Genomic DNA, 21027 nt, shown 5'->3' on the forward strand with positions numbered 1-21027 from the left:
ACTAGGCCGTCAATAAATGTCTACTGAGGGAAGGAACAATATAATTGCCTACCTTTACAGCAGGTCCTATCACTTTTTTTTTGCGGTACGCGGGCCTCTCACTGTTGTGGCCTCTCCAGCTGTGGAGCACAGACTCTGGACGCGCAGGCTCAGCGGCCATGGCTCATGGGCCCAGCCGCTCCATGGCATGTGGGATCTTCCCGGACCGGGGCACGAACCCGTGTCCCCTGCATCGGCAGGCGGACTCTCAACCACTGCACCACCAGGGAAGCCCCAGTCCTATCACTCTTGAAACATTACCTCTGGACAGCGCTGGGAGTTGAGCTGGGCAAGGTCATTATTCTCATTTTATGGAAGGGGACTTGGTCCAAGTGAGTGGAGAGAGACTGGCTTCTGGCCACACAGGTGGCTCTCAACCAAATGGCAGAAGCTCCAGGGCCATGCAGGGGGTCCTGTGTGGCACAGGACAGGGAGCCGCTGTCCAGAACGGGGGTGAGGGTGGGGTGGGATTTATTCGAGGGTTTTCAGGGGTCATGACTGGGGGGAACCCTGTGGTCTCAACCCTCACTGGGCATCAGAATTGCTTGGGGAGGGGCCTTTCAAAACCGCCAGCACCCAAAGTTTGGGTATTTTGATTCAATAATTCATCTAGAGTGGGACCCTGGCATTTTTCAGTAAACACTACTTCAGTCTGTCATTTAACAGATGGAGAAGCTGAGGTTTGGAGCAGGGATTATAATAACAGCTAACACTGAGTGCTGACGATGCCAGGCACTGGTCTAAATAGAGCAGGTGCATTATTCACCTGATCCTCACTATGACCCTGCATGGGAAGGACTGTTATTATCAGCTCCATTTTACAAAGCACAGTGGGTCCAGGGTCACACAACCAATCAGTGGTGGAGCTGGGATTCAAACCCTAGAGACCTGGCTTGGAAGCCCACACTCTCAACCCCAAAGTTGCAAAGGAGCCAGTGGTGGAGCCAGGCCCAGCCAGATGCCATCTCCTCTAGACAGAAGTCAGAAAGCCGGTGAGAGTGGGTAAACCAAGGTCAGAGAAGCCACAGTCCAGGTGGGAGGCCTGAAAGCTCCCAGCCCCTCCCTCACAGGGGCAGAAGGGGCTGGGCGGTAAGGGCCTGGGCAGTGAGGCAACTTCCCCATGGGACCACCGTTCCACCTGCCTGCCTCCCTCCCCTCCTGAAGGGGAGCCCTGACCAGCCCCGGCTGAACCATTCACCCTCCCTGTGCTAATTGATGGAGCCTCCTAATTGCTGATCACAAGCAGGCAATTAAGTCCAATTAGGGAGTGAGAGCTAATTAGTCCTCAGCTTCCCACAGCCTCTGGGCACCCCCAGGGTCTGCAGGAACCTGCTGCCCACCTCCCCCTTCCCCCAGGGAAGAGAATTGCTGCCTGTAGTGAGCATGTCGAAGGTTCATGTGGCTTCCTTGCTCTCCTAAGGATCAAGGGTCAAGCACCTCAGCTTATCCCCTACCTCTGCACTCCAGGGCAACTCTATCTCCAGTCCCACTATACGTGACTTGCCTTCCCTGACAACCAAGAACATTCATGTCACCCCATAATTCATAAAAACTTGCCCACCATCCCATCCATCATCCCTAAAACCCTGGAGGTAGGGTACCCCACATTATCACTGGAGCTCAGAGAGGGTAAGTGATTTGCTAAAGATCACGCAGTCCACTTTGACCAAAGATCCTCTACCCCCTGACATACATATGTGATAAGTCTTTCTGATGATCCCCCCACTATCATTGCTGTTGTAACATGGTAGACAGGTGGGGCATGAGCTGTGTACCTTCTTTCCACAGGCTATATACTGTTAGGTTTTCCCATTTAATCTGCTATCCTCCCTCTGTTCCTCTGCCTGACTCCAATCTAAGAACCCAGTGCCAAATTTAAGAAGGTTCTTTCTGGGATCACAGAACTTTGAAGACAGAGGATCTAGTTCTCTTTTCCATTAATTCGCTCTGTGACCTTGGAGAAATTGCTTCCTTTCTATGGGTCTCGGTTTCCTCATCTGCAAAACAAGTGGACTGGACTGGAAGATTTCCAAGGCACTTCCAACCTCCATCCCTTCTGCTGCAGGGGAAGAGATGATGAAGAGCTACAGTTCCTTCTTGCATGTCATTAGGGGATGAGACAGGGATACCCCCTTTCATACTGAAATTGTGGCGGCCCCACAACTACACAAGAATGAAACTGTCCTGACAATGACTGGAGGATGCTGGGAATTCCCAGGCTCTAGCAGGGGCTGGGAGTGGAGAGTAGGGGGTCAAACATGATCTAACTTCCATGCCCCTGTTCTTCTTTTTCTGCTTTCTGGGTCTTCACAGGATGGTTAGAGTCAGACTAGCCCGGGTTCCAATCCTGGCTCTACCACTCATGTCCTACTTTTGTCACCCTTGGCCAGCCTGACAATTTCCTCTTCTGTAAAATGGGGTAACACTAATTCCAGAGGGCCGTTGTGAGCAATAAGTGAAATGTGCATGTACGGTGAGGAGCACAGGGCCTGCCTCTTGTCAGGGCTCAGCGCCCCTCGCAGCATCTGAAAGAGCACAGGTTCAGGAGCTGTGGTTGGGAGAACACGTGCTGAGCACCAAGAAGGAATCACAGGGCATCCGGTCCCCAGCATACAGTCCCTCTGCAGCTTTCCCGTTCCTGTGGAGAATCACTGTTCACAGGCCCTGGGGTCCCAGGAGTCCCCAGCTTGCCACAAACACTACCATTGTCATAGAAACCGGACCTCCTCTTCCTCTCTCACTGATTAATTTCATCACATTGTTCCCCACGCTGTGTCTGGTTCCTAGATCTCGGCTTTTGACTCACTGATTGAACAGCTTCTCATTTCATGTCCCCAGGATACCATCAACCTTGTCCCCACTTCAGGATCTGTGCCCACAGCCCCTCAGCAGGGCCCTCTTCCCCAGCGGCCTCCACTCCCTTCCCTGCCAAGTTAGTCTGGGCACCTCCTGGAAAAACGTCTGTCCGTGAGAGATGACTGAACTTCAGCCCCGGCTGCCCCCGCGGGCCTCAGGACCCCACCTTTCCTGCCCATTTCAAATTCCGTCAGCGTGGGGTTGTAAAACCAGCGAGGGCTAGGGAGGTGGCCACGGACGGAGACTGACGGGCGCTGGCGCCACCTGCTGGCCCGGGGGTACCAGCCCCACCTCCTCCTTAAGGGTGGGCGTGTCCAGGCTAGCCCTGAGTGGCAGAAGGCCCCGGCTCTGTGTCCTGCCAGGGGAGACAGTCATTCACATCATTAGTTCATTCATTCATTCACAGATATTTACCATCTGTGTGCCCCAAATAGCTCTTGTCCTTGTGGAACAAGCAATTAAACTGTCATGAGTGCCTCAAAAGGCGCTGCTCGGGATGCGAGGGTTGGCGGGGGCAGAGAACCAGGCACCTAACGCAGGCTGCGGTTCCCCCGAGCAAGGGGTGACTAAGCTAAGTCCTGAATAATAATCACCAATATTTATTAAGCACTTTCTGTGTACTAGACGCTATGTTAGTACTTTACATGCCTCTTGCCACTATCACATAACAATCCCATGAGGTAATTGCTACCCTTATCTTCATTTTATAGATAGGGAAAACAAATTCAGAAACAGTAGTTAATTTGCATAGAGCTCACCAGTAATAAGCCACCTGCCCACCTGTAGCCCAGGTGTGGAGGACACTACGGGCTCTCGCTTGAATAGCTGGGCAGAAAGGGAGAAGAAAGTGTGTTCCAGGTGGAGGAAACTACAGGCCTGGAAACCACTGGCCCTGTGGAAACAGGGGGAGAGACGGGCAAAGGAAACTGAAAAGGAGCACCCAGGGAGGTAGGAGAAAAGCTGGGGAGGAAATAAAGGGTATAGAGAAGGAAGGAGGGGCCAGCAGGGTCAGAGGTCAGAGGTCCAGCAAGATAAAAACTGAGACTGGACTCAGCCCCTTCTCTAAGGGAGCCCATCAGTGTGAGAAGGTGGGACCCAGAAACACCGGGAGAGCAGGGTAGGTGACCCCTCTGCACAGGTCTGATGTCAGGGCTTGGGCCAACCAACAGGCCTGGAGCAGTCTGGGGAGGCTGCCTGGGAGAGACATGTATAGTTACCCACCTGGAATGGGCATGGATGTGCCTCTAGAAAACTGGCAATAAGGGTACAACTGGCAGCCTGGGTATAAGTACAACTGGGAAACAGCCTGACCTCCCTCAGGCTCTGGAGAAGGGGCCCTGTGCAAGGATGTTGGAATGAGAAAGTGCCTTGAAGTCCCTCTGGCCCAAGCCACCCCATCTGTAGTCCTGAGCTGGAGGGAGCTTAAGCCTGCTGGTAAGAACCCATTGTTCACATTGAAATCAGCCATGGTGAGAGAATTTACACCTTGGAAATTGACAACTGTCACAAACCAGGACTTCCCCCCCACCACACCCCTGTTATGAAATATGTGCAAGCACACCTCTGTTCTACCGTCTCCTGTCCCTACTCCACAGAAGAGGAAACTGAGGCCCAAAGATGGGGAGTGACTTACTCAGTATCACACAGTAATTTTCTTCCTCTTACTCATTCAATTAATCATTCACTTAATAAATTTGTATTGAGTGCCCCCTCCGCTAGGCTTTGGCAAGACATGTCCCTTGTCCAGGGGGAGCTTGAAGTCTGGCGTAGCATACAGAACATGTACACTGGCTGTGACGGCACTGTGGGCCACAGCAGACTCAGGAGGAGCACTGAAGTCCATGAGCACGGTCAGGAAGGCCTCTCAGAGGACATGACTCCTGAGCTCAGGAGTGAGTGGGAAGGATGAGTGGGAGATAGACAAGATGATGGGGGAGAGAGTGTTGGAGGCAGAGAGAATAGCACCTGCAAAGGCGTAGGGGGATGAGAGGACCTGGCAGGAGCACATGATCTATGTGTACTTCTTTGCACTCTCAAGGGCCTACTGGGTCCAAGACTCCTTTTACCAGCAGTGACTGAGGGGAGGGGTTTACATGCTTAGAGATCCCTTCTGAGCCATCAGTCAGAAGTCACACCAGTGAATCAGCACCATTATGGAGTTCCTGCTGTGAATGTGTTCCGGACTAGGCATTGGCGAGAGGAGGACTCCTGGTTTCAACCCAGTGAAGGTATATGCCAAGCATCATGCAAACGGCACCCCTCTGGAGATCAGACAAGGGATGGCTGTGAGGGCCCAGGGGTGGCGCTTGGGAGGGGAGGGGAGAGATGCAGCTGGGTGTGGAGGGTGGGAGGTATGGTGGGGTGTGGGGGTCAAGGGAAGAGGCTGTTCAAGAGGGAAGTATGATGAGCACGCGCACGCAGCTTCCAAGCAGCAAACATTGGGCACCTACTGTGTGCCGGCACAGGTGCTGGGAATACAGGAGTGGACTAGAGCCGGTCCCTGTCCTCAAGGGGCTCCCAGGTACTTGGGGAGACAGAAGTGTAAACGGACAGTTACAATATAGTGTGCGGAATGGTTAAGAGATCTCCAAAAATGACCGGGAGAGATTTCCCAGGGAAAGTGACATGGAATTTGAGTCCCACAAGATGAACCAGCATGAGCCAGGTGAAGGGTGAGGGAACAGCAGATGGGACAGCGCAGGCTAAAGCTGGATGATGGGCAGAACATGGTGTGCTCTAAGCCCTGAAAGAGGGCTCATGTAGCTGGAATGGAGGGTGAGAGGGAGGGCAGGATCAGCTGACTGCTGGGCAAGGGCCAGAATGTGAAGGATATTCTAAATCACACTAAGGAGTTTGGTCTTGGATCTAATGACAATGGGGGGCCAATACAGTGTTTTAAGAAGGAGAGTTTCATGATCATATTTGGTTTTTAAAAATTATCTCTCTGGCCACCATGTGGAGACTGGATTGGAGGGGGCAGGGGAGACAAGAATGGAGGAGAGAGACCAGCTAGAGACTATTGCAGGCAGGAGAGGATGATGGCTTGGATCAGGAGAGTAGCAGTGGAGGTGGGAAGTTGATGGATTTGAGAAATGTTTTGAGGTGTAGTTGACAGAATTGGTTGATGGACTAGATGGGAGGAAGTTAGGGAAAAGGCAGGGATGACAGATAGCTCCAGATTTCTGGCTTGAGCAACCAGGTGGAGGGTGATGTCATTTACCAGAAGCAGGGGAGGGGAGAGCCAGTTTGGGCTGTTGTGGCAGAGCCAGGACTAAAAACTCAGGACTCCTGGTTCCAAGCCAGCACCTGTTTTCCCTGGGGGGACTACTGGGAAAAGGCAGGGAGAATGTGAGACAGAGGAAGGGGAACATGGGGATGGAGAAGGGCAGAAGCAAAGGGAACAAAATAATCGTAACAATTGCTAACTCAATGCCAGGCACTGTGCTTTATATATGTCCAGTTAAATTCGCACAACATGACCATTCTTTCTAAATTAAGCATCTCACACCTTTCTACCCCAAAATCCTGCTTTGTTTTTCCTCACAGCGATTACCACTACCATAAATTACATGATCTACTTGTTTACTCTGTCTCCCCTCCCCCACAGAATATCAGGTCCATGAGAGTAAGGACTTTGTCACGTTCAATGATATATCTCCAATGCCTGGAACAGTGCCTGACACAGCAAGTGTTCAATATGTGTTTATTGGATGAAAACTTTTTAACTCCTTATTAGGTAGGTTTTATTATTATTCTGCTTCAGACCCAGGTCGGTTGTACTCAAATGTCTGTTTGGTTAGCCTGGCCCCGATCAGTGTCTGCCAGGGACTCAGGAGGGCAACTGGACATTAACCAGTCTTAAGCAGCTGGAGGGGGCTCAGGATGACCTGCAGAGCTGGTCAGACCATGGGGATGCCCAGGTCACGGCCACCTGGGTTTTTGTCCTTAGTCAGGAATAGACTGGTAGCCTCCTTGTCTCCCACTTGGTGGATGCCCCTCCAGAAAAGGGAAAGGTGGAAGCTTGAGATGACACTTGAGGAGGCAGGACTGGGCGTGGATCCCTAACTGGCAGGGAAGAAACCTCTGGGTCCTAGTGTGCAAGCCCACGCTGGAGCAGCTCCCAGTAACTGGCCTGCAGCGCCACCTCGTGGCCAAAGTTCAAAGGTGCTTTTCCTCCACCTGTCCCTGGAGCTCCTCAGGATCCAGGCAAGCAGGCCACTTTCCCAACCAGCAAGCCTCCTGGGCACCTCTGACATCAATCTCCAGTCCTCTCCCTTTGCACGTACCTCACTCATCCTTCAGGGACTCCAGATCCAGGAAGCCTCTCCTGGTCCGACTTCAGTGATCACTCTCTCCTCGGCCTCCAGACTACTCACTGGGTATCACTGTTCACTTCTGGGGTCCTAGGCTCCGGAGTCAGACAGATCTGTCTTTGAACACTGGAGTGTCCATTTACCACCTGTGTGACCTGAGCAAGTTACTTAACCTCTCTGAGCCTTAGGTCCCTGAGGTTAAGCAGAGATGGCAATTCCAGCCTCACAGAGTTGTAAGAGGATTAAATGAGATCAAGTCTGTAAACACCAAGAAGAGAGCCTGGAAATACGGAAACTCAGGAATTGGAAAGTCCCTCTTCCCACCCCTCTCTCTCTAACTTCCTCTTCCCTTTCCTGAAAAAGGAAGCATGATGGAACAAAAGGTACAAGAGAGTCATAGGACCTGAGTTCTCTGGGCCTCAATCTTCCTCTCTGTAAAACAAGGTCATTAGATAACTGGTGAATCTATTCATTCATTCATTTAGTTTCTAGTCCACCTATGACATTCTATACAGTCTTTTATATCCATTAATTCACCTGTACCAGATTGTGTCTTATGCTTCAGTATCCCCTGTTAGTATCCAGTACAGTGCCTGGCACAAAGAGGGCACTGGAAAAATCCCTCCCCAACAACCTAGCAAGGGCATGTTTACTGCCTCCTTCTCCCTGCCCCAAGAGAACACCCAGCCCTGCCTGGCACCAGGTGCCCCTCCCCCTCCCTTGCCTCAGCCCGAAACCAGAGCTGGCGCCACTGGGTGAGGAATCTGGGGACCAACTGTCACAGCTCTGGTATCACCTGCCTCCCGGACACCTGGGTCCGGCCCTGAATCCCAGAGGGGCCCTGCCAGCCAGCTGTCCTGGGGGACCCTAGTTCTGCCCCAGCCCCTCGGAGCTGCTCTCCCTAGAGAAATCAGAGAGTGCAGGGGACCTGCTAGGGGGAGTGCTGGAGTGGTCCCAGGGGAGGAGCAGAGAGGTGTTTGTCTGTCCAGGTCCAAAGCCCTTGGAGATTGGGCCCACAACAGTGGAAGAACCCAGAGAGACCTCCTCTCTTCTCCAATCTCTGTAGCCCTCCAAGTACCAAAGACTGTTTTGCCCTCACATTTAATCCTGTTTGTCCATGTTCTCTGGGTCATGTAGGCTAGTTTCTGTGTCTTGCTGAGGGCAGAGATCAAGTCTGTTACTTCTTTTGTGTGTCCTAGAGAATTTTACCCAATACATTCTCACTGATTGAAATTAATGAGTTGAGGGGAATTCCCTGGTGGTCCAGTGGTTAACTCTGTGTTCTCACTGCCTCACTGCCAATGGCCTGGGTTCAATCCCTGGTCGGGGAACTAAGATCCTACAAGCCGTGTGGTGTGGCCGGAAAGAAAGAAAGAAAGAAAAGAAAGAAAGAAAGGGAGAGAGGGAGGGAGAGAAAGAAAGAAAGAAAGAAAGAAAGAAAGAAAGAAAGAAAGAAAGAAAGAAAGAAAGAAAGAAAGAAAGAAAGAAAGGAAGGAAGGAAGGAAGGAAGGAAGGAAGGAAGGAAGAAAAAGAGAGGGAGAGAAAGAAAGAAAGAAGGGAAGGAGGGAAGGAAGCAAGGAAGAAAGAAGGAAAGAAATTAATGAGTTGAGTGTATTCCAGCAACAGAGAGAAAACTGGCTGCACTCTCAGCAGGGCGAATGGTGTTTAGATCACAAGGTAGACTTCCCATAGGGAGGGGTATTAAGAAAAGAAAACATAAACCCCATAAAGTACAGGACAGGAGGCCTAGCTGATTAAGACAGATGGAGAAGGCATCCCGAGAGGAGTAGGGAGATGGATGAGATAACCTCTATAAGGGCCAGCCAGCTTGCTAGGGCAACCTTGATGGTAGCCTCCTGTGTCTGCCTCCCTCCCTGGGGGCTCTGAGAATAGGGCAGAGGAGGGGCAGGTGTTAGGTTTGTGCCCCATCCCTTGGTACGACAGCAATAATAGGTGCCCAGGTTTGCTGGAAGAAGAAAAGGGACACAACTCCACACACAGATAAGCACAGTCTGGATCACCCATCCCACTCCTGTCTTTCAGCCTCCACTCGAGTTCTGGGCCATCCCACTCTCAACTGGGTCACCTTTCCTGCCTTGCAGCCAGACCTGTGTACACACACACACACACACACACACAGATACACCTGCACATAGACACACACGCTCATACAGCCAACTCAACGACTCCACAGGGTCCTTTGTTCCTCAGGTCTGAGGCTGTGTGTGTGCTAGAGACATATAGAGTTCACCTGCACTCCAGTGCTCAACAGGAATTATTTTTGGATTTATCTGCTATTTGTTTGGGATGATCTTATTTCTGCAAGTCTAGATCTAGAACTATCTTCAAATGACTCACAGTGGGTCAGGACCTCCTCCAGTGCCTGGCACATCCTAAGAGCTCAATAGGAAGTAGTTAGCTGAATGAATGAATTAAAATTAATTAATGAAGACCACAGTCTAGGTAAAGTCAATTGCCAGGGGAGAGCAACCAGGGCCCCCAAACTAACATTGATTGAACACCTTAAATGAGCCAGGCACTGTGCTAGGAACTTGGCTTATTATTTCCATTTGAGAGATGAGGAAATCGAGGCTCAGCAGTAATTGACTGCTCAAGGGGCAGAATTAACACCCAGCATGTTTGGCTCCAGAGGTCTGCTCCTTCCTCCTACATCAGGAAGCTTGGAATGCGCAGTTACACTCACTACACCCTTACTGAGCTTCTGCTCTGGGCAGGGCCGTGTGCTAGGTACTGGGGCACTAGGGTAGGAGACAATGACAAAGATGAGACACACAGGGCTTCCCTGGTGGTGCAGTGGTTGAGAGTTCGCCTGCCGATGCAGGGGACACGGGTTCATGCCCTGGTCCGCGAAGATCCCACATGCCACGGAGCAGCTGGGCCCGTGAGCCATGGCCACTGAGCCTGTGTGTCCGGAGCCTGTGCTCCACAACGGGAGAGGCCACAACGGTGAGAGGCCCGCGTACCACAATAAAAAAAAAAAGATGAGACACACAGTCCTGTCCTCCAAGGTCCTGAAGGGGAGAGATATGCCACCTACACACCTTTCTGGTCATGGGCAGAGTGAGGGCTGGGGTGGGGCGGGCATAGCTACCTATTTCCAAGCAAAATTGTTTAAGTAAGGCCTTCAGCCCTCATGGGCCTAATTCTAGAATGGGCAGGCGGGGGAGAGAGGAAAAGGAGGGCCCCTGGACAGAAACTCAGCTTGGCCAACACAAATGTCAGTGGAGGAGGGGAGTCCCCTGAACAAAGGAGGGCACCAGCCTCTGGGAGTGAGGGAAGGACTCATCAAAACCCCTCCCGAGGGAATTCCCTGGCAGTCCAGTGGTTAGGACTCGAGCTTTCACTGCCAAGGGCATGGGTTCAATCTCTGGCCAGGGAACTAAGATCCTACGGCCAAAAAAAAAAAAACCTCCTGAGAACCTGGCTCCTCAAGGTGCCCATCGCCAGGCTCTGCTGCCACTGGGCACTCTGGCAGGCCCCCTGTGGGTGGACGTACCCCGCACTGTCTGCAGGCACATGCCTCTATGTGCACAGCCAAGCCCCAGACCTAAGTGCACTCACACACACATCCTGCCCTCCAGGTGCCAGGTTCACGTTTGCCTCTCTCACCTTGGCTATTTGGAGTCAGTGGGAGCCTGAGGGTGGACCCATGAACACACCCAGGGGGGCTGATTAGTCCTTGTTGGATCAGTGAGCGGGGGTCCAGCAGGGACTGCCCCTTCCCCTACCCTGCCCCTTAGTCTGTCCCTTCCCATTCAGCAGCTGTCCCCTCCCCACTCGCACACACTTGTTTCTGTCCTTTGTTTTCCTCCCTGGCCAAACCCCCAAGGCTTCTTTGGTCATTAACCTCCTGCTTTAATTAGCTTAGTGGGGAGGAAAGTGGAAGCAGGGCAAATTCAGGAGTGAATGTCTAGGGGGAATCTCATTTCAGAGGGGACAGGAAGGCTCAGACTGGCTGGTGACAGAAAGGCCTGGCACACAATCAGTCCTATGCAACCGTTTGCGATTTCTGTTCATGTGAAAAACAGTCACCTGGTCCACAGAGTAGGACGCTTTCCCTGGTTCCCCCAGTCCAAGCCTGGTTCCCCCAATCCAAGTTCCTGGGGCAGAAGGAGAGGGGACAAGAGCAGGAAACAGCCACTCCCACAGGGCTATGTCTCTCCAATTCTTCCTCGCCCACTCTTGCTTAGAGGCGGGAGCACCCAATCCAAGAAGGTCTGTTGTTAACTTTATGTTAAATTCTCGATCCAGAGGGCACCCCTTCTCCAATTCCGGGGGCTTCCGGGGTTTCTCAGTCATGGTTCCCCTTCCCTGCATCTTCTGCCAGGCAAAGAAGCAAGAGCCCCGCAGTGTGCCAACCCCCAACCCCTCCTGTGATCCTCCACGCTGGCTCCCACCCTCCCATTGGTGTGCAAATTTGCTCTCTCCAAGAATCAATTTAGGGAACTGGGCTTGCAGCTCAGCCCTCACGGCCTCACAGTGCCTGGTCTATGAGGTCATCTCCTCTGTTCCCCTGCCTCCAAGCAGGACTTTACCTCACAAACTAGTTCAGATTTTTGGTTTCCAAGGCACTCCAGAAAAGGACACCTTACCACTGTAGCTCACCCACCCATTCTTATAAAACTTTTGGGAAGTTCTTAAAAGTCTGACCTCAAGCCCTCAAGCTGCAGTGCCATCCCTTCTCCTACTGGGAAAGACCCAGGCATAAAAAGGGTAACAAAAGAAATGTTGAAGCTATGGGGTAAGGGGAGAAAAGATTGCATTACACTCCAACTTCCACAAACTCCCCTAAAAGTGCCCAACTGTCCAATTCATGCCTTAAAATCTGATTTTTACTTTCACCAAATTTCCAGAGTCAAAGGAGCTGAATTAATGGGTTTTCAGTGGGGGAGAGGTGGGATGATGGTGAAGGCTAAAGAACAGATCACCCGCAAGCTACATATATGGCCCAGGCCTGAAGAAGTCTGGGTTTCCATTCCATCCAGTCTCTCCTTCCTCCTTCTGTCGCACCCAAAGCTCCTGGCTCTCACCCGAAACTGTTAAGTCACATCATGCCTTTAAGACTTCCCTTGCCTCCTCACTCTCTGTCCCCCCACTTCTCTCCTCTCCCTCCACCCCTTCATCCTCCTCACTTCATCTCTCCACAGCCCTCCCAGCTCCCCTCTACTGATCAGAAGGATGTTAACTAACTCACCTCCCAGTCGGTGCCTCTCAGATCTCCGAGACTGGGGGAGCGGGAGAGGACGAGGGGGGATGGCTTGCCGCTTGGCGATGAGGGGACCCCGTCTTTTACCAAGGGGTCCCACCCTCCAACCCGGCACCCCATCCCGGCCCCCCCAGCGCGCCCAGCCGTGTTCTCCCCGCATCGCGGCTGCGGGCTTTGTCTGCTCTGCGGAGAACCTCTCCCCGCGGCCCAGAGCCGGGATCGACTCTGGGAGAGCGGGAGGGGGGAGCTGAGAGCGGAGAGGGAGCGCGGCAGGGAGGGGGAAGAGGGGAGAGAGAGCGAGAGCGAGAGAGAGAGCGAGCGACAGAAAGCCGCAGTGACCCAGCCGGGACCGCTCCCCGCCCTCTCGCCCCCCCCTCATTACCATAAGAAAGAGGGACCAAAGACCTGCCCGGATCGGGAAGGAGCCCGTCTTGGGAGGGGGGCACATTCCATTAGCCTTTTTTCAACACGTTCCGTTTCTGTACACTGACTCCTCTCCCGGTGCCCGCCTCTTGGAAAAATGAGGGACCTTGACTTCCATCCCACCCCCAGCTTCGCCTCCCAGCCGCGAGTGAAGACCGAAGGCACATCCATATCTTCCTCGGGTCAAGGAATTCGTCCCCGCGCCCCCGAGGGCGGGAAACTACAACTCCCGGCATGCCCCGGGCGCCCCCGGCGCGGCCCCCTCCCGTCAGTTCCATGCTGCTCCATCCAGTTCATTTAAAACAAAAGAGTTTGAGCGCTGGAAGGGGCTGGGCTCTATTGGGGGCCACTGAGCGCCGCTCCTGGACTGGGGCTCGGTGCGGGAGCCTAAGGGGGGCGTCTGGACGGTGGGGTCTAGAGTCTCCCGGGACCGAGGCGGGAGGGGTGGGGGCAGAAATCCCGCAGCCCCCCGCCCCCCGTCACCCCCGGAGAGGAGAGGAGATCTGCTTTCTTGGCTTTGCTTCTTTTTCCCCCCACCCCCACCCTGGGGGCTGGGGCGAGGGGAGTCGGGTTACAGGGTGTTTGGGGAGGGGGGCTTAGGGGGAGGGTCTATCTTTCTATCTCGCTTTCTTCCCCCCTCCCCAGTTCTTTGTTCCCCCCTCCCCACACACCCCCCTCCTCTCCTCTCCCCTCCCCTCCTCTCTCCTCTTTTCCCTTCCACCACCTCTCTCTCTCTCTCTCTCTCTCCCTCTCTCTCTCTCCCCCAGCTTTTGTTTCGCCATGCCTAGTCTAGTGGTATCTGGAATAATGGAAAGAAATGGGGGCTTTGGAGAACTAGGATGTTTCGGGGGAAGCGCTAAGGACCGAGGGCTGCTGGAAGACGAGCGCGCCCTTCAGCTGGCTCTCGATCAACTCTGCCTCCTGGGTTTGGGGGAGCCCCCCGCCCCCACGGCGGGCGAGGACGGGGGAGGTGGGGGGGGCGGCGCCCCCGCGCAGCCGGCCGCCCCCCCGCAGCCGGCCCCGCCGCCGCCGCCCGCGGCGCCCCCGGCCGCCCCGACGGCGGCCCCCGCGGCTCAGACGCCCCAACCCCCCACCGCCCCCAAAGGGGCCAGCGACGCCAAGCTCTGCGCTCTCTACAAAGAGGCCGAGCTGCGCCTGAAGGGCAGCAGCAACACCACCGAGTGTGTACCCGTGCCCACCTCCGAGCACGTGGCCGAGATCGTGGGCAGGCAAGGTAAGCGGGCGCCGGGACCGCGGAGAGGGATTGGAGTGGGGGGCACCCCATCCCTACCACGGAAAGTTCATTTCCTCCCTTCTTGCCCGCCTCTGGCTCTGTCCCTTCCCCACAAAGGGGGACCCGCCCCCTACCCTGATTTCCAAGTGCCACAAAGTTCCCTGCTACCCCCACCCCCCCAGTTGGGACTGTTCTCCAGATCCTTCCTCCCCCAGGGCTCTGCCCTTAGACAAAGAAATATCCTCTCGTGGAGAGAGGGAAAAGGGAGGGGGATCGGTCTTCCAATCCGGGGAGGCTGTCCGGAGGGGGTGTCCACTCGTAGACAGAAAAACTGGTGGAATGTGCAAAGAGTTACTCAGAAGCCCCAACTCCGGCATTTGCTAGTGGTTTCGGGGAGGGGGCACCCCTGGGACTGCCAGCTGCCTGGAGTTACAGACTTTGGGGGAGACCTGGCCTGGGAAGCTAGACTGAGTATCTATCTCTTTGTTGGGCTGAGTGTAGGAATGGAAGGGGGTGTGGCTCATGGGAGGGTCCCAGCCTGGGGGTGAGGTGGGAAAGGGGGGCTGCTGGGAGGAGGGAGTGCTGTGGTCACCCACACACCAAAGTTGAATGGTCTGTGGGGTTTTGGAAGGGGCGCCTCCAATGAAGTGCCACGTCCTGGTGTGGACCTCTCCTCCTCCCTCTCAGGCTTTTGTTCTGGGCTGGCCACGGCCAGGGGCCAGAGGCCTGGAGAGGGGTCTCTGGTAGTGAGAGAGTAGGACGGAGTGGGTGAGGGCATGCTGGGGGGTAAGAAACCTTCACCTGGAGATTTGGTGGAGGGCATGTGTCTGGGTGTGTTGTTGGGGGGAGGGGGGTGTGGGTGTAGAATTAATCCAGTATAGTATGTCTGATACCACACCCTCCTCCGCTCCAGCATCCCTGGGCGGGTGGGGGTGGGAGTGTTGGTGAGGGTCCAGATTGAGCAGACGGGATCCTGGGGACCCTTCCCTCTCCCAGTTTCCCAAAGGGGAGTTGGGGGGTGGGATTTGGAAATTGCAAGGGGGCTGGGCTGGGGAGGTGTGGGGTGGGGGAGGAGCAGGGGAGGAGCTGTCCCACAGTGGGGAACAATAGAGGAGCTGCATTCCGGCTGGGAGTGAGGGAGGAGGCCGGCTGCTGGCCGGGGAAGAGGGGAGGCAAGCCAGGAGGGCCCCTACTCCACATCTCACCTCATCTACCAGAAGTGTGGGGGGTTGGGGGGATTTTGCAGGGAGATCCAGAATGGAGGAGGGGAAGATGCCACTCCCAGGCATAGCCCTCATCCTCCTGGGCACTCCATCTCTTGAGATTTCTGGTTTTAAAAGTTGGATTTCCTCTTGTTGCCAGAAACTAGGGACCCAGAGCCCTGGAATTGGGTGGGGACACTGATATCTTTTCTTGGGTGCGGGGGTGGTCTTGGGAGGCCCCGGAATTTCATAGAGTCATTCTTTCCTCTTCTGCCTCCGCATCAGATGGGCCTGTCTCTCATAAAAGTAGGGGGATTTCTCCTATTCAGAGAAGATAGGCCTCTCCCTCATTCCTTTAGTAAATGGAAGTCCTTTCTCTTGTCTAACCTTCCTCCTCCTGCTGCAGTGTCAGTGCTCCTCTATTTGACCTCTAGGAAGGTGAAGCCAACTGGGTCTTCCCTTCAAGAGATGCTTCTTCAGGGTTGCGAAACCCAGGGCGAGGTCCACCACCAGTTCTGCACCTCCAGGCCTCTAGCTTTTCTCCTTAGTTTTATACCCGGCCTGTCCTCCTCACCCTAACTCCAGTCCCTAAAGACACCTAGCTCTCGCGTAAGTTTATGGGCTCAAAACTTAGAGCCAGAGCCCCGATGCCTATCAGATGCCATGCGATTAGAAGTTGTAGGAGAAGGGGCTTCACTGTTCCTTAACCCTCCATGACTCACAAATAGAGCAGTCATTTACTGACTGACATTAGAGCAGCAAGGATGTGGGCTGGACAACAGGTAGGACTTCTCAGCTGCCAAGAGGTCTGAAGACAAAAAGGGAGGAGCAAATTCTCCTTCCTGAGGTCTCTTGAAGGTGAGGAGAGCTGCCCCCAACCCACTCTCTCCTCCCACATGCCAATCTGGAGAAGAAGCCATCTGGAGTGGAGGAAGGAGAGGGAAAAAAAGATGAGCTCACCCCAGGCCTGTGGTTGGAGGGTTGGGGCAGAATCGGAAAACTAGGACCACTGGCGTTGGTTGGGGAGCGAGGAAGGGAATGGTGAATGTGTATCTGGAGAGGGGTGTGAACGTTTCTGAATGTGAATGGGGACCAAAGTTGTGGGCAGGTGTGTATAGGAATGTGCTGCTTGTGTGTTGGGAATGATGGGGATGGAAGAGTGGGATGGATGAAAGGTTGAAACGCAGGGAATCTGTGTGTATGGGAGAGAGGGGTATGTGAAAGTGTACATTAGGTTTGCACCACAAGTATCACTTAGATAAAGGCACACTGCATCACGGCTCCTAGGTCCGTGTGTGTGTGCGCACGCGCAAACTCACACACATAGCATGTGTGCTTCGAGAAAGCATGTGAGTCTCTGAGGTTCTGTGTGAAGCTAGGGGCAGGGAGAGGGAAGTGGGAGAGGAGGAGAGAGGCTTGTTCAGTCAGCCATCAAGGTCTGCCACCTTTAAACTGCAGTGTGGCCACCCCAGCCTCCCTCACTTTTTTCTTTCCCCTTCTCCTTCTTTGTCTCTCTTTGTCTGGGCCTTTCTCATTCCTCTTTCTGCCTCTCTCCCCAACCTCCTACCTTGAACCCACTCCTTCAAAGCAAGAGTACAGGTCCAGAACACCTTCTTCCCCACCCTACTCAGCTCCCAGCCCATCTTGGCTCTCCTGCCCCCAGGGGACAGGGTGGCAGGAGTGTCCATGGGGTCAGGCACCACACATCATTATCCTCCTTTCCCTCTTGAAACTCTGATTCTCAGACCCTTCCCAGTCTCCCACACTCCACTAGTTGCTGAAAACTTGCTATGAATTTGGGACCCACTGAGAGACACTCATGGTGGAAGGCATGGGAGCAGCTGGGGGTCAGTGGTCCCAGAGTAGACTGGAGGACACTTTTAAGGCATGGAGACCAAGTAAGGAGTAGATTGTGGGTTGCTGGGTCCATTGCAGTTCTGAGGAAAGATCAAGATCAGTGACAGATCGGAGATTGCAGTTGCAGGGCAGGGTGGGGTGATTAAGTGATTTGGAAGTTTGAGTAGCCAGAAATCAGTAGAGAAATTGTGGGAACGGCTCGTGGTTGGAGAGGAGTTAGTGAGTAGGTTTGAGGTTAGCACCTCGTCTGGAGGGTCAGTGATTTTTTCAGGATTTCAAAGAGTGCGTGAATTTGGAGGTCCTGAATGGAATTCAAGGGAATGTTGGGACATTTGGCGATCTGTGGTTGATAGAGACGTTGGGTAGATTTAAGATACGATGAGTGAATTGTTCCGGTTAGGGTGGATTGGGGGGGCGGGGTTCAAAGGGTAGACAGAGGCTCCTGGGGGGCTGAGTATCTGAGCAGGAGCAGGAGCTTGTTGGACTCAGCACAAACCTTCTTGCCCGGTGAGTTTCTTTCTCTCTCTTCCCTACCTATCCCAGGCTGCAAGATTAAGGCTCTGAGGGCCAAGACCAACACCTACATCAAGACGCCGGTGCGAGGCGAGGAGCCAGTGTTCATGGTGACCGGGCGGCGGGAGGACGTGGCCACAGCCCGACGCGAAATCATCTCAGCAGCTGAGCACTTCTCCATGATCCGGGCCTCCCGCAACAAGTCGGGCGCCGCCTTTGGCGTGGCGCCTGCTCTGCCCGGCCAAGTGACTATTCGTGTGCGGGTGCCCTACCGCGTGGTGGGGCTGGTGGTGGGCCCCAAGGGGGCAACCATCAAACGCATCCAGCAGCAGACCAACACGTACATTATCACGCCAAGCCGGGACCGAGACCCGGTGTTCGAGATCACCGGTGCCCCGGGCAACGTGGAGCGTGCGCGCGAGGAGATCGAGACGCACATCGCGGTCCGCACGGGCAAGATCCTCGAGTACAACAATGAAAACGACTTCCTGGCTGGGAGCCCCGACGCCGCGCTTGATAGCCGCTACTCCGAGGCCTGGCGGGTGCACCCGCCTGGCTGCAAGCCCCTCTCCACCTTCAGGCAGAACAGTCTGGGCTGCATCGGCGAGTGTGGAGTGGACTCTGGTTTTGAGGCCCCGCGCCTGGGCGAGCAGGGAGGGGACTTTGGCTACGGCGGGTACCTGTTTCCCGGCTACGGCGTGGGCAAGCAGGACGTGTATTACGGGGTGGCGGAGACTAGCCCCCCTCTCTGGGCGGGCCAGGAGAACGCCACGCCCACCTCGGTGCTCTTCTCTTCCGCCTCTTCCTCCTCCTCCTCTTCCGCCAAGGCCCGCGCCGGGCCCCCGGGCGCGCACCGCTCTCCTGCCGCCTCTGCGGGGCCTGAGCTGGCAGGACTCCCGAGACGCCCGCCGGGAGAGCCGCTCCAGGGCTTCTCTAAACTTGGTGGGGGCGGCCTGCGGAGCCCCGGCGGCGGGCGGGATTGCATGGTGTGCTTCGAGAGTGAGGTGACTGCCGCACTCGTGCCCTGCGGACACAACCTGTTCTGCATGGAGTGTGCAGTACGCATCTGCGAGAGGACGGACCCGGAGTGTCCCGTCTGCCACATCACAGCCACGCAAGCCATCCGAATATTTTCCTAAGCCCCCTGCCCCTTGCCTCCTGGGGCCACCTCCCAGGGGCCCTTCTTGGAGCTGTGTTCCACTAGGGCCTTTTGGAAATCAGTGATTTGAGGGGCAAGGTGCTTAGAGATACTCGCTCTCTGGGGAGGGGGGAGGGGAGGCGATGGTGGTTGGAGGGTGGACCACTTTCAGAGCCTCTGGTCACCCTGTCCTGGAAAGGTTGGGAGGGGGCCAGGCCGGAAATTTTACTAGAGTTACAACTCTGATACCTCAACACACCCTTCAGTCTGGAAGCAGCTAAGAGAAACTTTTGTTTTGCCAGAGGTGGCCGCTAAGGTATCCTGACCCCCTCTCCACCTACCCTTGTGTGTGTCACACTACCCTTTCCTCTGTGGAGGGGATGGGGAAAGGGAGAGGGAGAATTACCATCTGTATCTAGAGGTGCTCTAACGATCCCCAAGCCCTCTGGTCCTGACCTCTGACCTCCAACCACGACCCTTTAGACCCTCCACCGCCATATCCTGTTTGGGAATCTGTTCCTGGGTTTCCAGCAGTATAAGGGGGTTGGGGCCCTTTCGGAAGTCGGGATAGATTTTCTAAGGGGGAAGGGGAGGAAGTATGTCGACCAATAAAGGGCTCAGAACTCATCTATCCCCACAATGCTGGGCTAGAGGAATCTGGAGAGGGGGTGTCCCTCTCTGCCCCTTGCAGCTTTTCCCTCCACTCTCTCCTCCCCATCTTTCTTCCCTTTGGGTTTTCCTCACTCCTTTGTTCTCTCCCCCAACTCTCCTCTTTGCTTCCCCTTGCTGGCTGTCACAACCAGCCCTGTCTTGCTCTTTCTCTCTCTTCCCTTCTCCCCCCTCCCTCCTGCTCCTTCCAGCCCGGCTTTGGGGACACCATCCCCCTGGGGAGAAGTAGGGGGAAGAACAATTTGATGGTCCCCCCTAATTCCTCTTCTGGCATCCGGAGGCCCTCTCTCCTACTCCTCCAAAGAAACACCTCAAATTCTTGATGGAATGTATCCCCGTTCTCAGTGAAAATTTGAGGAGGGGACCAATACTGCGTTACATAAAGGGTCAAACCTCCACCTTTATCATCTTGGGGCATTACATTTAGGGAACAGTTCTTGGGCTGGATTTTCTGGTGGTGGGAGGGGAGAGCCAGGGTAGTGTGTCTGCAGTTTTGAGCAGGAAAGGGCCTGAGGCCATAGGAGAGGCTGCTGGGGGGAGGGGCTGCTCCTCCTCCCCTGCAGTGCCCCACTCCGTGCGCCCCTCTCTGGACCTGACCTGAACCCTTATTAGCACGCTAATCATGAAGTCTGTGTCTCACTCATTGTGGTTGAGGAGAGAGACCAGGTCTTCAGACAGGGGTCAGTCCAGAGCCAAGCAGGATTGGGGTATAGCAGGGCCTGTTCTGAGAATCATGTATGATTTTAGGCCTTGTACCCCCTTTGCTGCTTCCCTACTGCTCATCTGGTGCAGCCACCAGCCTCCCGCCCTCCTGGGTTCCGCTGGCCGGGCCAGGAGAGGATGGGGGATGGGAGTCCCAGGGGGGGGTCCTAGGAGATTCTTGTATATAGTAGGGTGGGACTCTTCTAAGTGATCTCTGAGCACTTAAGCTCCGGAGTCCCATTCTTCCTGGATGGAGAGGGGGTGCAGGGATGGGGGTACAGAGGGGATTTCCTCCTCTCCTTCCTCCTGTTGTGAATTAACTCACCTCTCCTCAGCCTTCCCCTCCAGACCACCAGCCAGGGAGGGGAGCGGAAGGAGGTCACAGCCAGGAACACTGGCCTGTGACAACTTCCCTCCTTCCCGCCAATGTGAGCCATCCTGAGATGTCTGTACAATAGAAACCAAACCAAATGGGCACCCCTCGGTCGCCGAGGGGGGGTGGGGAGGGGGGTGGGAAGATGGGATGTCTGTCTGTCGATCCCCCTCCCCCTCTCCACTCTACCCACAAAGGCAGAAGACTGTTACACTAGGGGGCTCGGAAAATTCAATCCCACTCTTACTAATTGAGCCAAACCTAGAAACAAACGCAAAACACATAGTGAGAGACAAGATAGAGGAGAGAAAGAGAGCGTGAGAGGGAGCGAGATAGGTGACCAACACAGAGGAGAGAAAACAAAAATAGCAAAAAAAAAAAAAAAAAAAAAAAAACAGTTCTTTATAATTTAATATTCTATTTTAATAAAGGCGTTTATTACCGTATAAATGTAGCAAAGAACCTGGGCTAATATGAAAAA

The 21027-nt window shown here is 54.5% G+C and overlaps 1 protein-coding gene across 1 annotated transcript; it reads left to right on the forward strand.

Annotated features, from left to right (window-relative positions):
• Nucleotides 1–5026: 5026 nt before the first annotated feature.
• MEX3A (mex-3 RNA binding family member A) lies at nt 5027–20891 on the forward strand. Its single transcript, XM_060136245.1, has 4 exons — nt 5027–5123; nt 6503–6631; nt 13626–14092; nt 17695–20891. Exons 3-4 carry the CDS (start codon nt 13639–13641, stop codon nt 18801–18803), a joined length of 1563 nt encoding a protein of 520 aa, XP_059992228.1. The 5' UTR covers nt 5027–5123; nt 6503–6631; nt 13626–13638; the 3' UTR covers nt 18804–20891.
• Nucleotides 20892–21027: the final 136 nt, after the last annotated feature.

This window comes from Lagenorhynchus albirostris, chromosome 2, assembly GCF_949774975.1.
Source record: "Lagenorhynchus albirostris chromosome 2, mLagAlb1.1, whole genome shotgun sequence".
NCBI classification, from domain to species: domain Eukaryota; kingdom Metazoa; phylum Chordata; class Mammalia; order Artiodactyla; family Delphinidae; genus Lagenorhynchus; species Lagenorhynchus albirostris.